The 21,148-nt window shown below is 39.4% G+C and overlaps 1 protein-coding gene across 1 annotated transcript in view; it reads left to right on the top strand.

Moving 5' to 3' along the window:
* CCDC171 (coiled-coil domain containing 171) overlaps window positions 1-17,289 on the top strand; it is a 236,209-nt gene extending 218,920 nt beyond the window's left edge. Inside the window, exon 26 of the mRNA XM_016214453.2 lies at window positions 14,833-17,289. Within this exon, the coding sequence (XP_016069939.2) occupies window positions 14,833-15,054 (222 nt within the window). The 3' untranslated portion in view covers window positions 15,055-17,289. The remainder of the gene's footprint in view (window positions 1-14,832) is intronic.
* The last annotated feature ends 3,859 nt before the right edge of the window (window positions 17,290-21,148 follow it).

The raw sequence follows: 21,148 nt of genomic DNA, 5'->3' as shown, positions 1-21,148 counted from the left end.
TACAGTGTATTTCATCTGAAAGCCGAGTAGCATGACAAAAATTTAAAGTAAAATTGTTGGCGAGTTTGTAAAAAAAAGTCCATTTTTATGAGCAAAGGCTGAGTTCCATAGTCTTGAATTGTGCCTAGACCTTTCTACCCTTATTGTCAAATGCTCTTTTTCTATACCCAGTCATCTTTATACAGTGCTGCTATGAAAGATATAGTGGAAGAGCTAACTGAATTGTTTGCTAGTTGGTATTAAATGTTGGTAGTCTAAAAATCAACTCTACCACTCAAAAGGGCTTAAAGATCTTACTTGAAAATTTAACTAGAGGTCTGTTTTCTGAGCAGCTTAATGCATCACTATATTTCCTAGAGTCCTGTCCAATTCTATATACGGAATGACTAAATTGTAGTAATACTAGCTGTGAGCACACAGGCAAGAAGAAAGTAGTTAAGCATCTTGCTGTGTGCGCGCAGTTCGAGGGCAGGCGGACACCGTGCACCTTGACCACCTATTATGAAGCTTTTTGCTGCCTTGTCAAGTGAAAGCGAGTTAATTGGGTGAAGCTGTGGAGCATGTTAGGGGCCTGGTAAAGGGTTGCTGTCTGACAGCCGAATGTCAGCAAAAGCCAGTCAAGTGTAGCTGAGAGACAGAGACCTGTCACAAAGTTCCCGCAGACCGGAGCACGGATAGGAAGCTGAAGTGTGGCTCCGTCTCACTTTCTCCCTCGTTGCATCCAAGCACCTTAAAAGATTTTACACTGGATGTGTCAACTCTTGTTCTCTAACCTGTTTCCCCCTAACTGTCCTGCATTCAAATGATTGAACAAAAGATGCTAATGTTGAGCAAAGTGAATGTAAATTCCCTCTTTCCCCCTTTTCTCCCCAAGCAGATAGACATTGAGCTCCGAGGCAACTTCGAAGGTTTACATCAAACAATTAGATCATCTCCAGATTTAGCTTATAACAGAATCTTTTTGTCAAGAGATTATAAAAATTGAAAACTAAAGTAGTAGAATAAGCAATGTATTTTCCTCTGATAAAGAAAACCCAGCTTAAGGGAGCTAGGATTCCTTGAGAAGGGACACTTGCCAAGATAACTTTCCTCCTCTTGTGTCACAGTTTCTTTCCTCCTTCAGAGTGGTCTAAGGTAAAATGCCATAATGCCACTCACTAGAGGTCAAGAAAGAGAAGCATAGAAAGGAACAGTGAGGTTCCTTCTGAAACTTGAGGCACTTTAGAAAGGAGGGATTGGAGAAAGTTAAAACAAAAGAAACTGAGAGCCAGCTCTGTCTAATAGAACTTGCTGTAGTGTTGCCAGTGTGGCTGGTGAGTGCTTGGAGTGTGGCTGGTGCAACCGAGGACCTGAATTTTAAGTTCCAATTCAATTTGACATTAGGTTAAATTTTAACTAATTTAAAATTAAATGATGACATGGGGCTGGTTGCTACCATAATGATCAGCACGGGTTTAAGCAAACAGCAGATTGTGATATTGTGCTATTATAAACATATGTGTGCGGTGTTACGATAACACAGAGAAGGGGCATGTAACCCAAAGGTGAGGTGACAGATGGCAGGGCAAGTTTGGGGAAAAGTTGATGCCTGAGGTGAGTCTTGAAAAACTAAAAACCTGACGAAGAAGCCTCCTTTTAAATAGAAAGAGCAGCATGAAAAAGAGACTCTGAGACAGGAGAAAGCGGGGTGGGCTTCAGGGTCAGCCTTTTCATTAGTACAGGGAGCAGAGGTGTTTAGGGGCAATGACCTTGATGCAATGGCAGCCTCCAGGTACACCATGAGGCAAGTTACCCCAGAGGCCTCACAGACCTAATTATATGGTTTATCAAATCTATTTAAACACACAGCAGGAAGCAGAGGGATGTGGTGGAGAGCCAGCAGGGGGGCCCACACTACAAGACTCCTTGTTATACAGCGTTCGTGTGGCCTGTCTGTTGGCTGCGTCAGCCTTCTACACTCTGTGACGTTCTGAGGACCAGGGTGGGGATCTGATAAAGAGGCTTGGGAGACAGAAGGTTCCTGGGGCCACTGACCCACATTTGCCTCCCAGGAGAGATGGACAAATAGTCATGGCCAATAGCTATAGCTCGCCACTTAGGCTGCTGAACAGCTTTGGGTTTTATCCACAGTTCTGCAGCCAATTTAAAGACGACATTAGCCTAGAGGAGGCTTTTCTCTATGTTATGATATGGTCTTTCTATCTCTATCTATAAGTAACCTGTCTCACAGGGCACGAATGTACTATCTATTCTTAACATGTGGATCCTGCCCATGCCTCGTAGACTACTGGTTCATTCATTTTCTATGTTTAGCACATATCGTGTGTTTCATCTGTTCTATGTTTTTTCTGTCTTATATTGCAAATTTGAACATTCTCAAATAATAAGCAAATACGCAATAAAGAAGAGATGGTGTAAGAAATAGAGATGTAAGTCTGAAGGGATGGTTGTTTACAAAGGTTAAAAGTGTGTTTAGGCCAGCACAGGTGAAGAGACACATAACTGATGAAAAACTAAGTAAAGAGCTTTACTTAGTCATGACCTGTGGATACCCTACCCCAAGTCTGAAACGCATTTTAAACAAGCCTAGGCCTTTTTGAAAAGCTGGTGTACAGCTTTTGAGTTAATTTGAATGAGGGTTTTGGCAATTGTTCAAGGATTGGTGGAGGTTTTGTGGGCAGGTGCCCAGTGGAGAGATGGGAAACAGAGAGAACGGCCTGGTGCTTGTCCTCCAAGCAGGCCTAGGGACTGGCACCTGGACTCTTAGAAAAGAGAAACCTACAGGTGTAAATGGAAAGAAACATTTTATTACAGACACCGTGAGACCCTGGGTTTCAGTCAGTTTTCAGGTGACGGGGAGGGAAGGGTGGGCGTATGACCAGTTCTGTGTAGAGCATTTTCTCCTATGGCACAGTGAGCCCTCTATTACACCAGAGGCCGGACCTGGTGGAGGGATCGCAGCCACCCGGCAGCTCTTGTCGGGGACTGTACAAGGGCATTTGAGGTCTTGTGTGCACAGGTCAGGGAAGGATCAGGGAAATGGGACTCATTACTGGGACCTTATCTGTACTCACAGAACAATGAAGGTGGCGAACTCAGTGCCATTGAGTTCAGCCCTGGGAAAACAGCCCTGTGAAAACAGCCCTTCTGTAGTTACATAATATTTCAGCAAATTATAGTTTAAGGAGAACTGACTCGGTGCAGATGGTTGAGGACAGTGTGAGCTCCCCAGGGGCAGAGGATTGTGTGTGTGCGATTCACTGCTGTAGCCCAGGAACAGTACCTGGCACATCATAGGCACTTGATAGATATCTATTGAAAGCATTAATGAATGGGGCTAATTTAGGATACTAATGGTGGATGTGGGTTTAGATATGCTTTATGCATATGCAACCGCAGGAAAAATCTATCATATGGAATTGATCATGTAAGGCGGTGATTTCCAACCCTTTTCATCTCATGGCACACATAAAGTAATGACTAAAATCCTGCGGCACACCAAAAATACATATTTTGCCGATCTAACAAAAAAATAGGTATAATTTTGATTGATGCACAAAAAGATAATAGCAGTTACCTTCCCTTTTTGCTCCAAAGTGGCAAAAGGATTTCTGGTACCAAGAATTAACCAATTAGCGGCAGCCTTATTATGCGATATGACCAATAAGAGGCAACTCTACTATATGACCTTTATATTTATGGTTCAGGACGGCATTCACACCGAATAGCTATTGTTGTGTTGGCTGTTGTCATTTTTTTATTTGACAATCTAAGGGAAAAGAGGTCAGTGCCCTGACTAAGTAGTCAGGTATTGCTTGTTTTAACAATTGTTGTGACACGCTGCTTGAAAATTGCTGATTTAAGGAATAGATCCCTGAAATGTAATCTGTGGGTGTATGTTATTTTGGAGTTTTGTGGTTGCTACGTTATCCTCACAGTTCTATAGGATGTTCTCCTTAGAGATGGGCTTGGTTTGAGACTGCTGGAAATGGCCCGGTTCTATCAGAAGTAGCATCCCTGTTGGGTAAAGGAAGTGTCATTGCCCGCTGAGCGATTTGTTTTGGAGCCTGCTCCCAAGGGCTGGCTGTGATTTGAAGGCATTCCACCGGTGTGAACCCCGATCATGTGAGCTGACTCGCACCTGAAGCGCCCCTCACTCACTAAGAGGTAGAGAGATCTCATTCTTTTAGCTGAAGACAACCCTTCCCTCCAGATAGGCCCAGCTGTGGCTGGTCAGGGGGTCAGCAGCCTGGGGCAATATGGGACTTTCGTCTTGGACCGTCAGTGGGGAATGGAGACTGTTGGCGGCACCTTCTGAAGAATGGCTAGAGATTCTCGGTGTTAGGCTGTGGAAAGGAAGGGCACGGAAACAACGGTTTCACATTTTAAGATGTGATTCTTTTTGTTGCTAATTTTGTTGAGATATGTGACTGACAGGTGCTTACAATGTTAGTAAGATTGAGGAAAGTGGTCTCTTTTAAATAACTTCAAATTTTAGATGGTTCTTTCCTCCTTCTGCTCTCTTCACCTGAGTGTAGGTCAGTTATTCCACTCAGGGAAAAACACAACTGCTTCAAGGTCTAAGTTTAGAGCCTCCAGATTATTCCTAAATTTTTGACATTGAATTAAAAAGTTTATAACTTTAAGAAGAAATTCTTCAGTAATGAAAAAGTGGTCAGAAAACTTTTACCTAATAGTTCCCAGAGAGAGTGTGGCATGTGTACGTCTTGACCACGGAAGCTGTAATTTGGCAGCTGGAAGTGCTATTTGGAGTGAATTGGAGGCGCGCACACTGCAAGCAGCCGCTCTGCGTACGGAGTTGCATCTGTGCAGAGCAGAGGTACGAGTCACTCCATACAATTACTTGTGTATGTGCTTACTTGCTGTCAGGTTGTAGATATGAGATGGATAACTGAAAACGTTGAAAAAGGAGCATGTTGTTAGCTAAATCAAAATATTTTCAAAACCTGAAAAACACTTGGTTAAAGACTACCCTCCAAAACCTTTAACAAGCCAATTACATTTTCATTTTGACCACACAGTTCAGTCATAACTACACTAAAATACAGGTTTCAGTATATATAAAATTAGGTTTTTTAATAAAGGGTTTTTAGTTTTAAAAGCAAGGCATGTTATTATAGATAATTGGAAAATAAAGAAGTTTAGGGGAAAAAACCACCAATTCCAATATCTCAAAGTGTCGTATGTAATTTTGCATATTGCCTTCTCACTCACACGGTCTGTCTAGCTCTGGGGTGGGCAAAGTACAGCGTGTGGGTCACATCTACTTGCCACCTGTTTGTGTATAGCCTGAGAGCTAAGCATGGTTTTTATATTTTTAAATGTTTGAAAAAAGAATATTTCATGATGTGACAACTATGTGAAATTAAAATTTCAGTGTTCATAAATACCGTTTTATTAGAACACGCCATCCTAATTCATTTACATATTGTCTGTGGCTGCTCGGGACTACAACAGCAGACTTTAATAGTTGCAACAGAGAGCGTATAGCCCTTAAAGCATAAAATATTCATTATCTGACCCTTTGCAGAAAAAGGTTGTTGATCCCTGGTCAAGCCTAAGCATTTGTCCATGTTATTCAAATGTTTATAATCATAAATTTTACAGCCACGTAATATTCCACCGAGTGGCTGTAGCTTACTTAACCATACTTCTATTGTTGAATATGGGATTATTTCCAATTTTTATCTGTTATTATTAATATAAGGAACCTAATCATAAATGTAATTGTTGGATCAGTGCTATTAACCATTTAAGACAACTGCCAAATTATAGACCAAGTGGTTCTATCAATTTGTGCAGTCACTAGCCATTTGTGAATGAATGTTTTAGAATGCCTTCAGTAACATTTATATCATAATTTTTTAAATTCAATTTTAATTGGCAATAAACACTTCATTTTACTTTCCATCTTTTGTTATTATTTGGGGCTATCATTTTTCCTATTTATTTAGATTTTTTATTTATTGATTTTTGAGAGCGAGAGAAAGGGAGCAAGAGAGAAACAGCAATCTGTTGACCCACTTATTTGTGCACTCATTGGGTGCTTCTTGTACGTGCCCTGACCGGGGATTGAACCCACAACCTTGGCATATTGTGATGATGCTCTAGCCAACTGAGCTAGCTGGCTAGGGCTCCATTTATTTTTTAATCAGCTATATTTTTAATTTTGTGAACTGCCCTTTCATAGCCTTTGTTATATTCAAATAGTTTTAAAGATAAAAAACCATGGGGAGAAAAATTTGAACTTTCAAGGCTTCTTCCTCCTAACCCTCACTTCAGTTTATTCCCTTTTCCTAAGGATAATGCAGTTTCTTGTGATTTCTTTTTCAGTAAGAAAAATGGGCATATGCATGAATGTATGTGTGTTTATGCTTATTTTTAAGTACAAATGAGTTTTCTCTCTTTATGTGCACTGTTTTCTCTTTAGATACCCTGTTTTTTTCACTTGGACATATTTCTGTACCAGTACGAACATACTTATCTCAATTTTAAGAATTTGTTGTATTTTGTGGTTGTGTCATACTTCACTTCAGTAGCCCTCTGTTGATGGACCCTTTAATTTCATTTAAAAAATACTTTCTATAAAATAATGCTTCAGTAAACACATCCGTATGATCATCTGGTGAACGTTTGTGAATTTAGCCATGGAAGAAATGCCTAGCAGTGGAACTGCTAGATCAAAGGGCAGGTCCAGTGTAAAGTCTGTCGCCCAGAAAGGTGGTGCCAGCTCACATCCCTGCCTGCATGGGCTGAGCTGGCCTGTTTCCCTGCCTTCTCAGCAATGGGTTTCATCAGACATCTAAGTTTTTGCCTGTCGTTTAGGTGAAAAGTACTCTTTCATGCTCATGTTTTGTGTTGCACTTCTTTAGGTCTGAATGAGGTTTATCACTTTTTCATGTATTTATTGGTTATTCTGTTACTCCCTCCCCTGCAAAACAGCCAATTTGTAGCTGAGGGAGAGGATGCCAGTGGTTTCCTGATGTCTGTTTTTTCTTTCTTAGTAATAGAAACTGAGTATTACCTGGGCCACTCAGAATAAATAAAATAAAATAATAAAATAAAATAAAATAATAAAATAATAAAATAAAATAAAATAGCTACATTTTTCAGACTCCTCTGAAGCTAAGTCAGCCATGTGAATAAGTTCTGGCCGGTGGGATGTAAGCACACACATTGCGATTGTAGGATGTGTCTTTAAGTGTAAGTGGTGCTTCCTCCTTTGCTCCATGAATGAGGCTCAGCACTTTTTCATGTGTTTATTGGTCATTATATTCTTCTGGTCAGAGTGCAGATGTAATGGAACTTGAGAAACCATTTTGGACCCTGAGATGGAAGCCACATACTTAGGCTGTGAAGCCCTAGATAGAAGCAGCCCAGATTCCTGATAGCTTCCTATGGCCATGTCAGGGAGGAATAAATATTTATTCCTGGCATTTTGAGTTTTCTGTTATAGCTGAACCCAGTCTAAGTAAACACACTATCCTTAGCCTGTTTTCTAATTAGGTTCTTCATTTTCTTGATTTGCCTGAGCCTTTTGTAAACTAAGAAAGTCATCCTATGGCTATCGTGTGTTGCACATGGTTTTTTGTTTTTTTGTCTCCAGTTTTTCAATGGCATTGTTACAGGGTGGGGCAGAAGTAGGTTTACGATTATGAGTATGCGGAGCACAGATTTATTCTTGTATTATTATTTATTAATTATTGTATTATTTTTCATAGGAACAACTGTAAACCTGCTTTTGCCCCAGCGTGTATATAAAGTATACATATACTAAAAATATAGTTTTTATTCAGTTTTTGTACCTTTTTGTATAGTTGAGTGTATGGATATATTTACATTTCAAATTCCCTGAGTTGTTTGGGAATAGATATTTCTAAGACAGGTGAAAAATGGCCTCCTTTGTGTTTTCTGGCATTCCTGGCGCTCTGTACCATTAAGTGCGTCAAAGTTGCCAAGACAGGAGCAGCTGGGAGCACAAACTTATGAGGGAAAGCAGGAAAAGAAAGAATAAAACCATCTGGGAAAAGTCTTTGACTCTTTTCCCAACCTCAGGCATGTCAGGAAATCTAAACATCCAAAAGAAGAAAATGGGAATTGTTATCTTGTCAGGCATGAGACATCTTTAAAAGTAATTTAAAATTAAAGTTTAAATGTTGTATTGTAATTTAAAACTTCAGTGCTGGATTTTACCTCTGACTATCACAACGTATAAGCTCCTTTGGTGAAAGGGCTAGAACTTGTATTTTATGTAAATGCTGTAAAAGCTATTTATTCCAGTACTATGGATATTCAGATGTTGGACAGCAGTAAAATATGTTATCGAAAATATGAATTGATTTTTAGCCTCTAGTCCACTATGCTTATACTTTTATTTTTCAGTTTCACAGACATTTGTTGAGCCCTAGCTGTGTTTATGGAACAGCTCTGGATGTAAAATAAGCTGAGGCTGTGTCTTCTCCGGGCACCATGATACAGTAGCGGTCCAGCATTTGGGGGGGAACATCAGAGGGCTCAAGACTCACATTCTTTTCTACCGTTTACCAAGCTGCGCAGAATGGAGCAGGTTATCCCCCCTTCTGAGTCCCAGTTTCTTCAACTGTAAAGTGAGGGCAGCAGGAGTATGTTCTCACCGGTTGTTAGAATTGAGATATTGCCTTATAAAGCTAAACCTAGCCCAGTGTCTGACATGTGCTCAATGCATGTTAGCTGTGATTATAAGTTTGGAATTTATTATCACTTGAGAAGAGTATAAAGAGAGGCTAAGAAGGGGAGCTGCTGCGTGCTATGCATTTTTTGTGTATCTAATTCCATTTAATCCTTTAACCACCCTGTGAGGGGTTAGTCTTCCTGCTTTACAGATAAGGGTGCAGGCTCATGCGGGTTAAGTAGCTTGTCAAAGATCACATACTTAATACTCAATTTTGGAACCCGAGGTCTCTTCAACTTCAAAGTCCATATTCTTTCCATTATACTGTGCTACTGTTAATTGAGACATAACTGTATATATGTAAAATAACCAAATAGTAATATAATATAAGACCAAAACCATGAAGTGGTAACGTGAGCGGTTTGTCATTCAGTCGTTCATCAGTTAGAATCTCATTCAGGCCCAGGTACTCTGATAAGTGCTAAGAACACGAAGTGAAGCGCCAACCATGCTAGGTGCTCGTGGTTTTATAGGGAAGGTGTAGGTGCACATGGATAAGTAAAAATAGTAAAGCAAATGCTCGTGAAGAAATACAAAAGTGTGTTTGGATGTTGCAGCTAATTGTAGTTGGGGAGTGATGGGGCAAAGATCAGGAAAGGCCTTACACAGGGTGCACCTTGAGCAGAGTGTGAAAGGTGGAAAAGACATTCACCCCCAAAAGGACAGAGAGTGTTTCAGACAGCGGACAGACAGGAGGCAGATGTGAACCATGGAACATCACATTTACGGACTCACAAGTTCCATGTACCTGGATTGCAGGGTGCGAGTGAGGAAATGGTAGATGAGGCTGGACCTGGAAGCAAAGAGCTTGTGAGCCAGGCTACAGAGGCTGGAACGTCGCATGGCAAAGGGCATGCCTGTCAGGAAGCATGAGGAATTGAGGCTGTAATCCAGTTAATCTGTCACGTTAACCACGTAGTCCAGGCTGAAGGTGAACCCGGTAGATTGGCTTTAGAACTCTGGCATTTATTTATTTATTTATTTATTTATTTATTTATTTATTTATTTATTTATAATATATCTTTATTGATTTTAGAGAGAGGAAAGGAAAGGGGGAGAGAGAGATAGAAACATCAGTGATGAGAGGGTCATTGATTGGCTGCCTCCTGCATGCCCCCTACTGGGGATCAAGGCCGTAACCCAGGCATGTGCCCTGACCGGGAATCGAACCCCGATAGCCTGGATCCTAGGTCACTCAACCGCTGAGCCACGTGCGGCCGGGCAGAACTCTGGCTTTTAAACCCATGCTGAATGTTGCCTTAAGACAAAACTATTGTGATGTGAATCAAGTTTGTTATTATCATCTTCTACCTCTCTTTTCCAATTTTCTTCTACCTTTATGATTGCCCTTCTTAATCTCTAGGTTACTTGTCCTCTTAGGTTGTTTTCTGTTTATCTAGAAACTCCTTTATAATGCTCCATTGGCTTGCATACCTTGATATCAGTGAGCTAAAGAGCCTAACTTGTCTGTAATGACCCCTGGGAAGAGGAATGCAGAAAATGTTCCTGTAGGTTTGGAATTGGTAACCAAAAGAAAGAACTGGTAACTACAAGGAGTATTTCATGATATTTGTGATAGCAAATGTATATATATATGAATATATATGTTTATATACACACATATATAATGTCTATATGTGAATGCGTGATAGCAAGTATGTGTGTGTGTGTGTGTGTGTGTGTGTGTGTGTGTGTATCAGGTACATGTATATATATATAGTATATAACTGAGCATTCCACAAGGGAAATCTATATATGTGACTATTGCCAACTCTGATTATTCGTGTTAACTGCAGTGTCCTATGATGCCAGCATGGCAGAACTAGAAAATAGGCAGCTATAATTTGGTTAACTAACTTGAAGTGTATGGATGGAAAGAAGAAAACTGTGATTCTGAGTACTGAGACAAGTGGCGAGAACACGTTAGGAGCTAGAGTAGAAATGGCGAGGGAGCCTCATTGTAAGGCCCTCTTGTGAGCACTTTGATTTCTTTATCAGTCTATGTGGAGCTGAGCACTCTACTTAAAACTAGTCAATAACTTACAAAGCTTAAAAACATCATCATGGAGGTGGAAGTAATAAAAAATGCACTACAGAACTCAATTGAATGAAGCCACATCATGTAAACTGTGGCTAATCTTATTTGGCTTTTTTTAGAACTCTGTGCAATATGTATCCCTTCCCTTTGAGAATGGCCTATCTATAGTGCATCAAAATCTTAAATATTATATTTGAGAAACTCTGACTTCTGAGTTAATGTCAGCCTCAAAAATTGGGTATTAACATTACATTATATGCCATCACATGGAATGGTGATGGACCTGTAGAACTTCAGAGTTGGAAATAGTCTAGCTCCTCTTTTTATAAGTAAGGGAAGCAAGACCTAGAAGGATTGATTGGCCTGCCCAAAATGACCGAGTTAGATTGTGCAAAATGGGGAGGGAAAACTCTGGTCTTCTGACCTCCAGTCTAGCACTCTGCACCACACTGTGTGCCTTGCGTAATCTCCACGCAATACTCTTCCATCTTACTAACTCGTATCGCCCTCACTTTTTATAATGCCAGATTCCAGAAGACTAAACTTGGTCATAAACTACGCAGGAGACAAATAGCTTGGTGTCATTGTTTCAGAGGCTTTGGTTTGCAAATTGCTTTGATTTATAGATAATTTATTGAGTGATTATCTTATTATTAGACTAATGCTTTATTTACTTTTTTATTGGGAAAACAGCCTTAGAAAACTAAGATATTAAAGCCCTAAAAAAAGGCTATGGGACATGTTTAATTACTATATTTCATAAAATTCTTAAAATGCAGAAATATAGTAGACACATTTTGTATTGTGAATATATATTTAGCTGATGGACTGTAACACTTCAAATAGAATCATTTACAGCTTATTGAGCAAATAAAAGCACTTCCATAAAGATTCACATGACACCCAGCTTTTTTTCAGGTAACTAATTTCTTTTTGAAAAATTGCTTAAATTTGGATTTACAGGAGAGACTACCAGAACACCTCAGCAGTTTAAAAAGTAGTTTAAACGACCATAGGCTTTACAGATTTAAAATATAAAATCAGGTGGTGAATATTAACTTTTAATGGTCTTTGATAAAAAGTTATTTAACTGTCTTTTATTCTCTGTGTTATATTAAACGTATTATGATGTATTTCTGGGTATTATTTGTAACAAGAAAAATAGCTCATATTTACTTGTTTTTTTAACATCTCATTTTGAAATGAAAATTTTGCCAGAATTTTTGCTGGCTTGATTTTAAGCTATCAAGGGACTTAAAATCAGACTGGAGTATAGCAAATGACCCTAGTAACAAAAAAATTGGTTTCATTTACACAAAAGTGAATCTGTTTACTTAGCGGAAGACATACTTTTGGGGGGTATATATCTTTAAGGAAGCCTCTTTTTTATTTTATTTTTTATGTTTAGGACATAGGCAGAAGATAATAAGCAAAAAGTGAGTCTCTGATTTGAAGGACTGGAGAAATACTCAACACCCCATTTCAAGGTTATTTAGTAAAAAAAATGTTACATTAGATGAAAAGATTTCAGATAACATAGTGGAAAATAGACATATTAAAAAGTAAGATGAAAAAAGACAAAAGAGGGACCCTTTGTAAAGTGCCAAGATCTGCAGAATATTAAGGAGAAAGGAGCAGCAAGAGACCTTCCCTGAAGAACCGCCTTCCTAATGTGTAATGTGTCAGGTTGATGGAGTCACGAGAACAAAAAAAGGAAGCTTCAAGCACAGAATATAGATTTGAGTAAATTTTATATACGTCACATGTCTTTAACATTGCAGAGCAGGAGCGATTGGTCAGTTTGGCACAGTTCTCGTTCTCGGGTGTGAGGCATCAAGAAAACACCCTCAGAGAATACCTGACCTTCCTTCATCCGATTCTCTCCTTTCATAGGTCGTTTTCTTAGACCCCTATTTGAAGTATAAAGATGTAACAACAAACTTTTGAAGCCTTGCCTGACAATATTCTTTCCTCGTAATAACGAGTGCTGCTGCTGTAGCTAAGCTGTATTAAGCGGGGAGCCGGGCCCGCCGGCTCCTCTCTGCCAGCAGCCCTCCCCCCAGGCCTGGCGGAATAAGCCAGTGAAGGGCCTTGTCGTCTGTGCAGCAGCGACATCCGGCAACAAGGCTGCGTATGCAGACGCACAGCTAAAAGAACCCCAGGGTCAGAAAAGGTGGTTCTTGTGGCAGCGTGGCAGCGAAGGTGCAAAAAAGGACCTCCAGCCTCCGGTGTGATGAGATGCCCGCTCCGGCCCAAGCTGCTGCGCTCAGCGCGGTATGGAGGCCGCCCCGGTGAAACCTCATGGGCGCTGCCCGGCAGGGCTGACACGATCCCGGGGGTTCTGTCCCTGCGTGGGGCACACGCTAACCCCTCTCCTTCATAAAGCCATCCAAGTGGCCATTTCAGCTGGTTTTTAACTTCAAGCATAAAGAGAGATGATCTCCGCCAGCTGTGGGCTTGCAGTGGAGCATCAAGAAATCAAAAGAACAGAGATCAAAGAAAATTGCTGAACTAGGTGTTAGATGCAGCCATTGATTTTTCTCCGGTTTAATTTTTAAAAAAATCCACAAAAACGGTAACACATACAACAGTTGAATTTCTAATCCTTTCCTAAGGCCAGCGATAGCTTCCTTCTTGTTTTCACATGTAGAAACGGTTCTGTATAACATCACAATAAAGCAGGTCCATAGAGTTCACACTATTTTGTTACCAGAACTGTAAGAGAATGTACCGAAAGAGATGTTTTTTATTTGAAAAGTTCCGCAGTGTAGAATGGGTTTGGAGGCTAGACTTACCGGGGCAACATTTATTTGCTGAGAATCTGGAGGATTCTGACATACAGTTGACCACGATTTTCCCGCTATCTGTAAGTGTTGTAAAACAGTACCTCTTCGTTTTACTGGTAAGACTTTGTTCAAGTTAAATATTAACTACTGAGTACTGATATTACTTAAGGCTTAAATGTATAGTTTCTCAAAATATTAATTCTGTTTTCAAGTACTTCACAAGCATGTGGATTTCCTAAGTTTGATTTCCAATAGTTTCTGGATACCAGTGATGTTTTAAAATCTGAGACAAATTGTTTTCATGTCGCAATCCCATATTTTGATACATGATTTCCAAATGCTTATAATAAAACAGTATTTATTAAAACAGGATGGTGGCATTATTATTAGTAAAGGTTAAAGGCAAAAAGTTTATCTCGCTAGCATTTTATGTCCTAGTGCACTATTTTTCAGAAGTCACCAGGATTGATGTTTTTTTCCTTTGTGCTCTGTTTGTCAGTTAAATAAGTGAGGCTGATGGACTGGAAAAAGGTAAATAGCCATGGTTCATTTTCTAAGCAGTGTAATCCTCCATGTTATAGAGCATGTATTACATGGCATAAGGAAATAAACACTATTAACAGTGTTTCTGTGCACTGCCTGCGCGTGGAAGCAGAGGTGAAAGGGCCTGATTGTGCTCATTCTTTGATCCAATAACTTTATAGATGTTTTGTACAAAGTTTTAGTGTTTATGACATAGAATGAATAAGAGATGCAATCACAGTTAGAAAATAATTTAATATATGTATATTATGTAGGTTATATCAGAGATCTTCAACCGGTGTACTGTGAGAATTTTTAAAACATGCAATACCTGACTATTTAGTCAGAGACAACAGACCTCTTTTCCCTTAGATTGTCAAATGAAACATGACAACAGCCAACACAACAATAGCTGTCTGGTGTGAATGAATCCAAGTCTCTCTCTCCCTCTCTCTCTCTCTCTCTCTCTCTCTCTCTCTCTCTCACACACACACACACACACACACACACACATGCACACACACACACACGTTATTTTTGTCAAATTGACAAAAAGTATAATAGATTTTTTGGTGTGTCACAGAATTTTGGTAATTAGTTTATGTGTGCCATGAGATGAAAAGCGTTGAAAATCACTGGATTATATAAATGGCATTTCATATTACAGTGATTATTAGTACACTTCGTTTATGGTTTTAGACTCTTAAGAGTTTTCAATTCTATGCTTATTGTTTTTTTCTTTTTTCATATCACAGACAGGATCACGAGACCATTCAAATCTCTCAATTCCTTCAAGAGCTGCTCTTCCCGCTGACACAATTGGTGTTGCAGAGTTTTTGCCATTGAAAGCTGAACTTGATACAACTTACACTTTCCTAAAGGAGACATTCATAAATTCTGCGCCCCTGACATCATCTCACTCCTCTCCAGTAACTATGTCTGCTAATGCCAAAAGACCAACTCAGATTGGATTATGACTTTATGAAATTAAAAAAAAATACAGGAAGAGTTAACAGTACAATTAAAATTGTTTTGGAGGGAGATTTTCTTATCAGTTGAATTTTGTTTCAACACAAGTGGCAGTGGGTTTTTAAAAATTGTGTCGTATCTCGATGTGTGCAGGTATCTATGTCTCCCTGAATAATGAAGTAACCAACTTTTTCTCCCCTCTAAGTTTTATTTATTATCACAGTTGCTCATTTTTATGTAACATATTTTTAAATGTTAAGGAATGACACATTTTGGGTAATTTCCTTCAGACTTAAAAAAATCAATAAGCCATTTTAGTCTCTATCTATCAAAGTTGTTTCATACTTGTCTGTTTTAAAGCAGGGCTGCAATACTTTAATAGGATTGAGAGAGCTATTTGAAATGTATGCCAATGATTCCTGTCATTTCATGGCAGCCCTGCCATGGTTCACTGAACCCCCTCTTCTCTCTTGTCAGCTCAACTGAAGACAAGCATTTAGTTGCAAACTTTAAGCAGGTTGTGCAAAACAGAAATGATGTGACTGCTTTTCCTCCTGCACAGTAATGTCACTCCTGGTCAATGTGAGAAGGTCAGGTTGCTCCTTGTAAAGCTACATGATACCAGTTGCCCATCTGAACGAGTTCAGTTAACTGCTGAATCTGGTCCCTGCAGGCAGTGAAAACTCACCCTTTTATCAGCTCTGCATTTGATAAGAAAGGGGAACAACTGTGCTGGAAGATTTCTGTGTATGTTTAGGCACTTTTTAAGGACAGTTCCCACACCAGTATAGCAGGTAATATATTTAGTATATGCGGAAAAACTTCAAGGTAATGGCTGTTTTGACCTTCACAATAGACTCCTTTTTTGTTTTTGTTGTTGGTAGGACCCAAGAGTGACGCCCATCTTGGATGCAGACAGAATTTAAAGCAAGGCCACTGCCCTGCATTTTCTGCCTTGTAGCACACAAAAGTAAAATTGTATGTCAGGCCGAGATGTCGGGGAGCTGACAAGATGCCCCAGTGACATTTCAGCTAGAAAGAGCAAGTGTCTTGCAACCAAGTGGTCAAATATCAAATAATAGGTCAAGCAGGAAGGAGCTGAGTTCTAACCACAAAGAGGTTTCTGGTAACTTACTTGACAAGCTTTTGGGCGCTTTGTGGCTTGACAAAGTGATGTTCTGTGGGGCATCACTAGACAGACTGTTCTTTATCGCCTTCAGAAGATCAGACATTGACATTGATTAAACTCTTTAACCCTTAAAGGTTAAATCCTAGCAGTTTGCATCATGGTAAGTGAAGAACAAAAGAATATTTGTAATATGTATTTGTTTTTGTATTAATCATTTAACTCCCAGGGATATTAACTTCTGACGTGAACTGTAGTTTTTGATGAAGAGTTTTGGTACAAAATCCATATTTTATATTATTTTTATTATGGAGTTTGTTATTACAGATACATTAGAAAATAACTATGTATTATGAAATCTATATTGTCTTGAGTTTACAGTGACATTTGATTCAATATACCCAACTTCTGAGAATTTAAAAAATTTGCCTTGGTAAATAAAATGTGTACACTTACCTTTTCTGTTGTCAGCCAGATTAGCCAAGTGATTTACGCCCTCTGAGGTAACACAGCACTATTGCTGTCACACTGTGGCACAGTACTGTTTCTTATAGTGCTGAGCCAGTATGATTAGTGTTATATAAATCCTTAGAAAGCTGTTTATGTGGAGTGAAATTACATCTTTTACCAAATTTCTCTGAATTCTTTCCTTGGAATTCTTTTTACTACTCATTCTGGATTTTGAGTATCACAGAATACGCCCTGTGTAATGTAACATGCATGAAATTCAACTTGCAAGTTTATTGTAACAGAAAATGCTGTTGATTGTTTTTATATAGATTATAGGATACTTTCTGCACATTTAAAGACACTTTTTTTTCCTGTCAGTTCATACAATGATTAAGATACTGTCTATATAGAAATTGATATGCAGCTTTTTAGTTCATGTAACATCATTTAGCTTTCAATTCTCACAGGATAAAGTGTTACCCCATATCACTTATATGTCTCTGTTTGTGTGTGCATATGTTTGTGTTGTATCTATTTCCAGATCCTACAAGTATAAGAGCAATGAGAACTTTTGTAAACTTGACCTTGGACAGACTTTGGTCTTCTTGCCTTAATTTTATAATCTGTTAATGGGATAACACCAAAAATAAATGTATATGTCTCTTCATATGTGTGAGTATCCGATTTTCCAGTTACATTTTATGCAGTAAATTCTGAACTGTAAATTCAAAAAGATTATTAAATCAAATCAAATCAAATCAAAGCCTGTCACATTTATAACCAACTACATGCTAAAGGCCATAGAGACAGAAGGATGAGCCTTCTGAGTGATCATTAGTATTCATTACCAAATATGTAATTTTTATACCATATGCTCCCCCCCAAGAAGTCAGACCCAGCAGGAGGAGAAGATTTAATAACATATCCTATGGAGATCTGAGAAACTCTAGACTGCTCCTGAGCACCTTAGTGACCCATTGCTGCATATTTGAGATGTGTTGCGTCAGCAAGGACAGTTGCTCTTTGAGCGTCTTTGCCTCCTTAAGAATGATGTAAAAACTAGACATTTCTCAGGAGAATGACTTCAAATACTTCTTTAGGGGGAGGGAAGCTTTACTTTACACTTTAGTATCTGGATTTTCCTACTAACATTCTGTGATCTAGAAAAATTCCTGCATCATCCATCACTGTCAGAGGGATTCTTTTTTTTTTTTAAATTTAAAAATTTTATTTTTGTTTAAAATATTACAGATGTCCCTTTTCCTCCCCAATGACCCATTCCACCCCATTCCATCCCCCTCCGCAGTCTGTCAGAGGGATTCTTAGAGTTTCTATTTTGATACCTAAGTCACACTTATTGATTGAGGTTTTGCCTGCATTTAAAAAAAAATATGTCTTTATTGATTTCAGAGAGAGGAAGGGAGAGGAAGAGAGAGAGAAACATCAATGATGAGTCATTGATCGGCTGCCTCCTGCACGCCCCCTGCTGGGGATCGAGCCCGAAACCTGGGCCTGTGCCTGGACCGGGAATGGAACGGCCCTCTCCTGGACCCTAGGTCAACGCTCAACCGCTGCGCCACGCCTGGCCGGGCTTGCCAGTATTTTTAATATAAACATTTTGCAGTGACATAATAAATACAAAGAGGTGTAGGAAATTGCAAGTATTGCCAATTCAGTAATTTAATGACACAAATAGCCCTTTAAATAGTGGGAGAATGAAACTTGAACTTGCCAGATGTCTGACTCTTACTATGCTTAGCAACTGTGTTTTTGACGTTTATAGTAAGTGCTGTTACTGAGTGCTTAAGGAGACCACTACTGTTTTCATGTTACTGTGTTTCCAGTTATACCTGAATTCATTCTATAGACCATACTCAACAATAATAGGTCAGCTCTATAGACCTATTTTACTTTGCACTTTTTTCTAGACAAGCTTTCTAATATAAAAGGTGGAAAGTAAGCCGTATTTATTGAGCATCTATTCTATGCCAGCCACTGTAACAAAACTCGAATATTCTCATAGTCCACCGCTGGAGTAGGATTTGCATCACCATTTTATAGATAAATAACTGAGCCCCTGAAATGTTAAGCACTTGGCTACCTAAGATCACACAGAACCTAGTAATAAGCAAGCCCAGAGCTTTAACTCCCAAGCCCACACACTTTCCACTTTGCCAGGCCCATTTTCCAGTAACAATTAGCACACATTAAAGAGGAGAAAAACCTTTAACATTGTCCTGACCGGTTAGCAGTTATTTTGAGAAGTATGTTTTGGTTTGAAATTTAGATCACTTATCCATTAATTAGACAAAATAAAACAAAACATTCATTCATCCGTATGGCTAGTAATGGGAAGGATAGTGAAGTATGTGCCTATCTCTCAAAGGGGCCAACACCCTTCATAGGTTGCCCGGGGTCTCGAGCGTGGGCTGCGGGACTGTGTATACTCTCAGACCCTCGGTTGAAAGATACTGATGGTAAGCCAGCCCGAACAAGCTATACCTTCCCGATAGAAAATAAGGGCATATGCTGAGTAGAGCCGATCAAGGAAGCATTAACTTGCATAACTCCTAGTGATACCATTGCAATGAACCCAGTTAGTAATTCCTTAAAAAGGCAAGGCCAGACAACAGAGGCATGCCGTTTGTACAGCTTTGCCAGAAGGTTGCAGCTTAACGCTCTCCTGATCCATTCCCCGCAGATCCTGGGGGAAGGGACTGGACAAAGAAAGAATAGACGCATTCCCAGGAAAGTCTAGGTGACAGAAGTGATTGCCTGTCAGTCACACCTGGGAGCAGGTCATTGGCCACTGCAAGGGTGCAAAGTCCTGAAAAATGGGAGTTTTCTCTCTGGGCCCTCTTGCCCCTCTCTCTTGCTGCTGGCCCCTGACTCCTGGCTTGCGGGGCTCTCACGCTCTGCACTCACCCACGTGTCCCCAGCCATGTGGACCCCACACAATGGACTGACAGACTGGACCTAGCCCGATGCTGTGCGGGATGCAACTCCGCCGTGGAATGGGAGCTCTGGACACTGGCCCTGCTTCCAGCTCTGCTGAAGCCCCAGCTGCCCCTCTTCCAGGACTGGTTTAAGGGAAATGGGAGTTTTAAAACTGAGGGATATAACTTCACACAGATAAAAATCATTCTCATCCTTCTGTGCAAGTCTTAGAAAATTCCTTTTCTCAAGATACCGTAAGAACCCCACTTCCACGAGCAATGGAGAAATTCTACCCGCGCAATTCTCCGATAACACTAGGTTGGAAAGGGGGATTTTAAAATAAAATATATTTTTTGGACTATGTGGTAGGCTGGAGTAATGACCCGAAAGACTTCCATGTCCTAATCCCTGGAACCTGTCAATGTTACCTTATATGGCAGGAGGGACATTACAGATGTGATTACGTTAAGGATCTTTAGATGGGGAACTTAATCATCTGAGTGGGCCCCAAATGCAACCGCAAGTGTCCTTACAAGAAGGAGGCAGAGGGTGATTTGACTACGGCGCAGAAAGCGATGTGATGATGGCAGCAGAGGTGGAGCCATGGCGCTGGGCGGCGAGCTGAGGAATGCAGGCGCTGCTGGAAGCCAAAGGCCAGGAGGCAGCCTCCCCTTGGAGGCCCCAGAACGGTAAGAGGATACATTTGTCTTCAGCCACAGGATTGCAGTAATTTGTTACAGCAGCCATAGGAAACTAATACAGCCAGTAAACCTTTAGTGGCGTTATTCTTTTTAAGATTAATACGTTCATCTTTCAATATTTTCAAATGGAATAATCATTCCTTCTTTTAAATTATCCTGATCAGTTGCCTTCATCACTTGAATTTCCAAACATTTTTTAGGTTTTCATTTTATATTCCTGGCTTCTGAATATAGGAAACAGTAGAATGGCTATATTGGGACATTTAGTCTCTCTCGCCATCATTTTTGATAATTTTAAAATTAACCTGTGATTTCAATATGTATTTTTATTTCTATCATTTTTCAAAAGGTATCATGCTTTAAATGTATTAAATTTATCTCTAAGGTCAACTTTAAAGGATTGTTTTCATTTGATTCCGCTTTTGTTGGCATAGTTTTACAGCTTTCTTTACAAAAGAAATTTAATCTGGAAAGAATTTATATTAATCATAGCTTAAAATAATGATTTGGGATTTATAAGTCTTATCTTAAATGTACCGAAGCATTTTCCTTAACTATTTGCCCATGAGTTCAACATATGTCTCTGGTCATTTATCCATGCCATTTATTACAATTGAAGTGAAAGAATTTTGATAATTTCTCAAACAATGAAATCTTTGAAAAATTTTATTGTATAATATTTGAATCTGTTTTATCTTTCCTTCAGCAAAAGCATATAGTTTTTTTTCCTAATGGCTTAGTTCAGTGAGAGCAATGTTAACTGAAATGATTGTGCTCAATACAATGAAACCTAAAATACTGAAGATTTAAACTTATAGTGTTAAATATTTCAAATACAGCAAAAACAAAACAAACAAAAGTCCCTGGTTCTGTAAGGAAAATATTCAG

The sequence above is a fragment of the Miniopterus natalensis genome, chromosome 12 (genome assembly GCF_054644295.1).
Source record: "Miniopterus natalensis isolate mMinNat1 chromosome 12, mMinNat1.hap1, whole genome shotgun sequence".
NCBI lineage: Eukaryota > Metazoa > Chordata > Mammalia > Chiroptera > Miniopteridae > Miniopterus > Miniopterus natalensis.
Note: the sequence above shows the minus strand (reverse complement) of the source record. Positions and strands in the feature narration are given on the sequence as shown.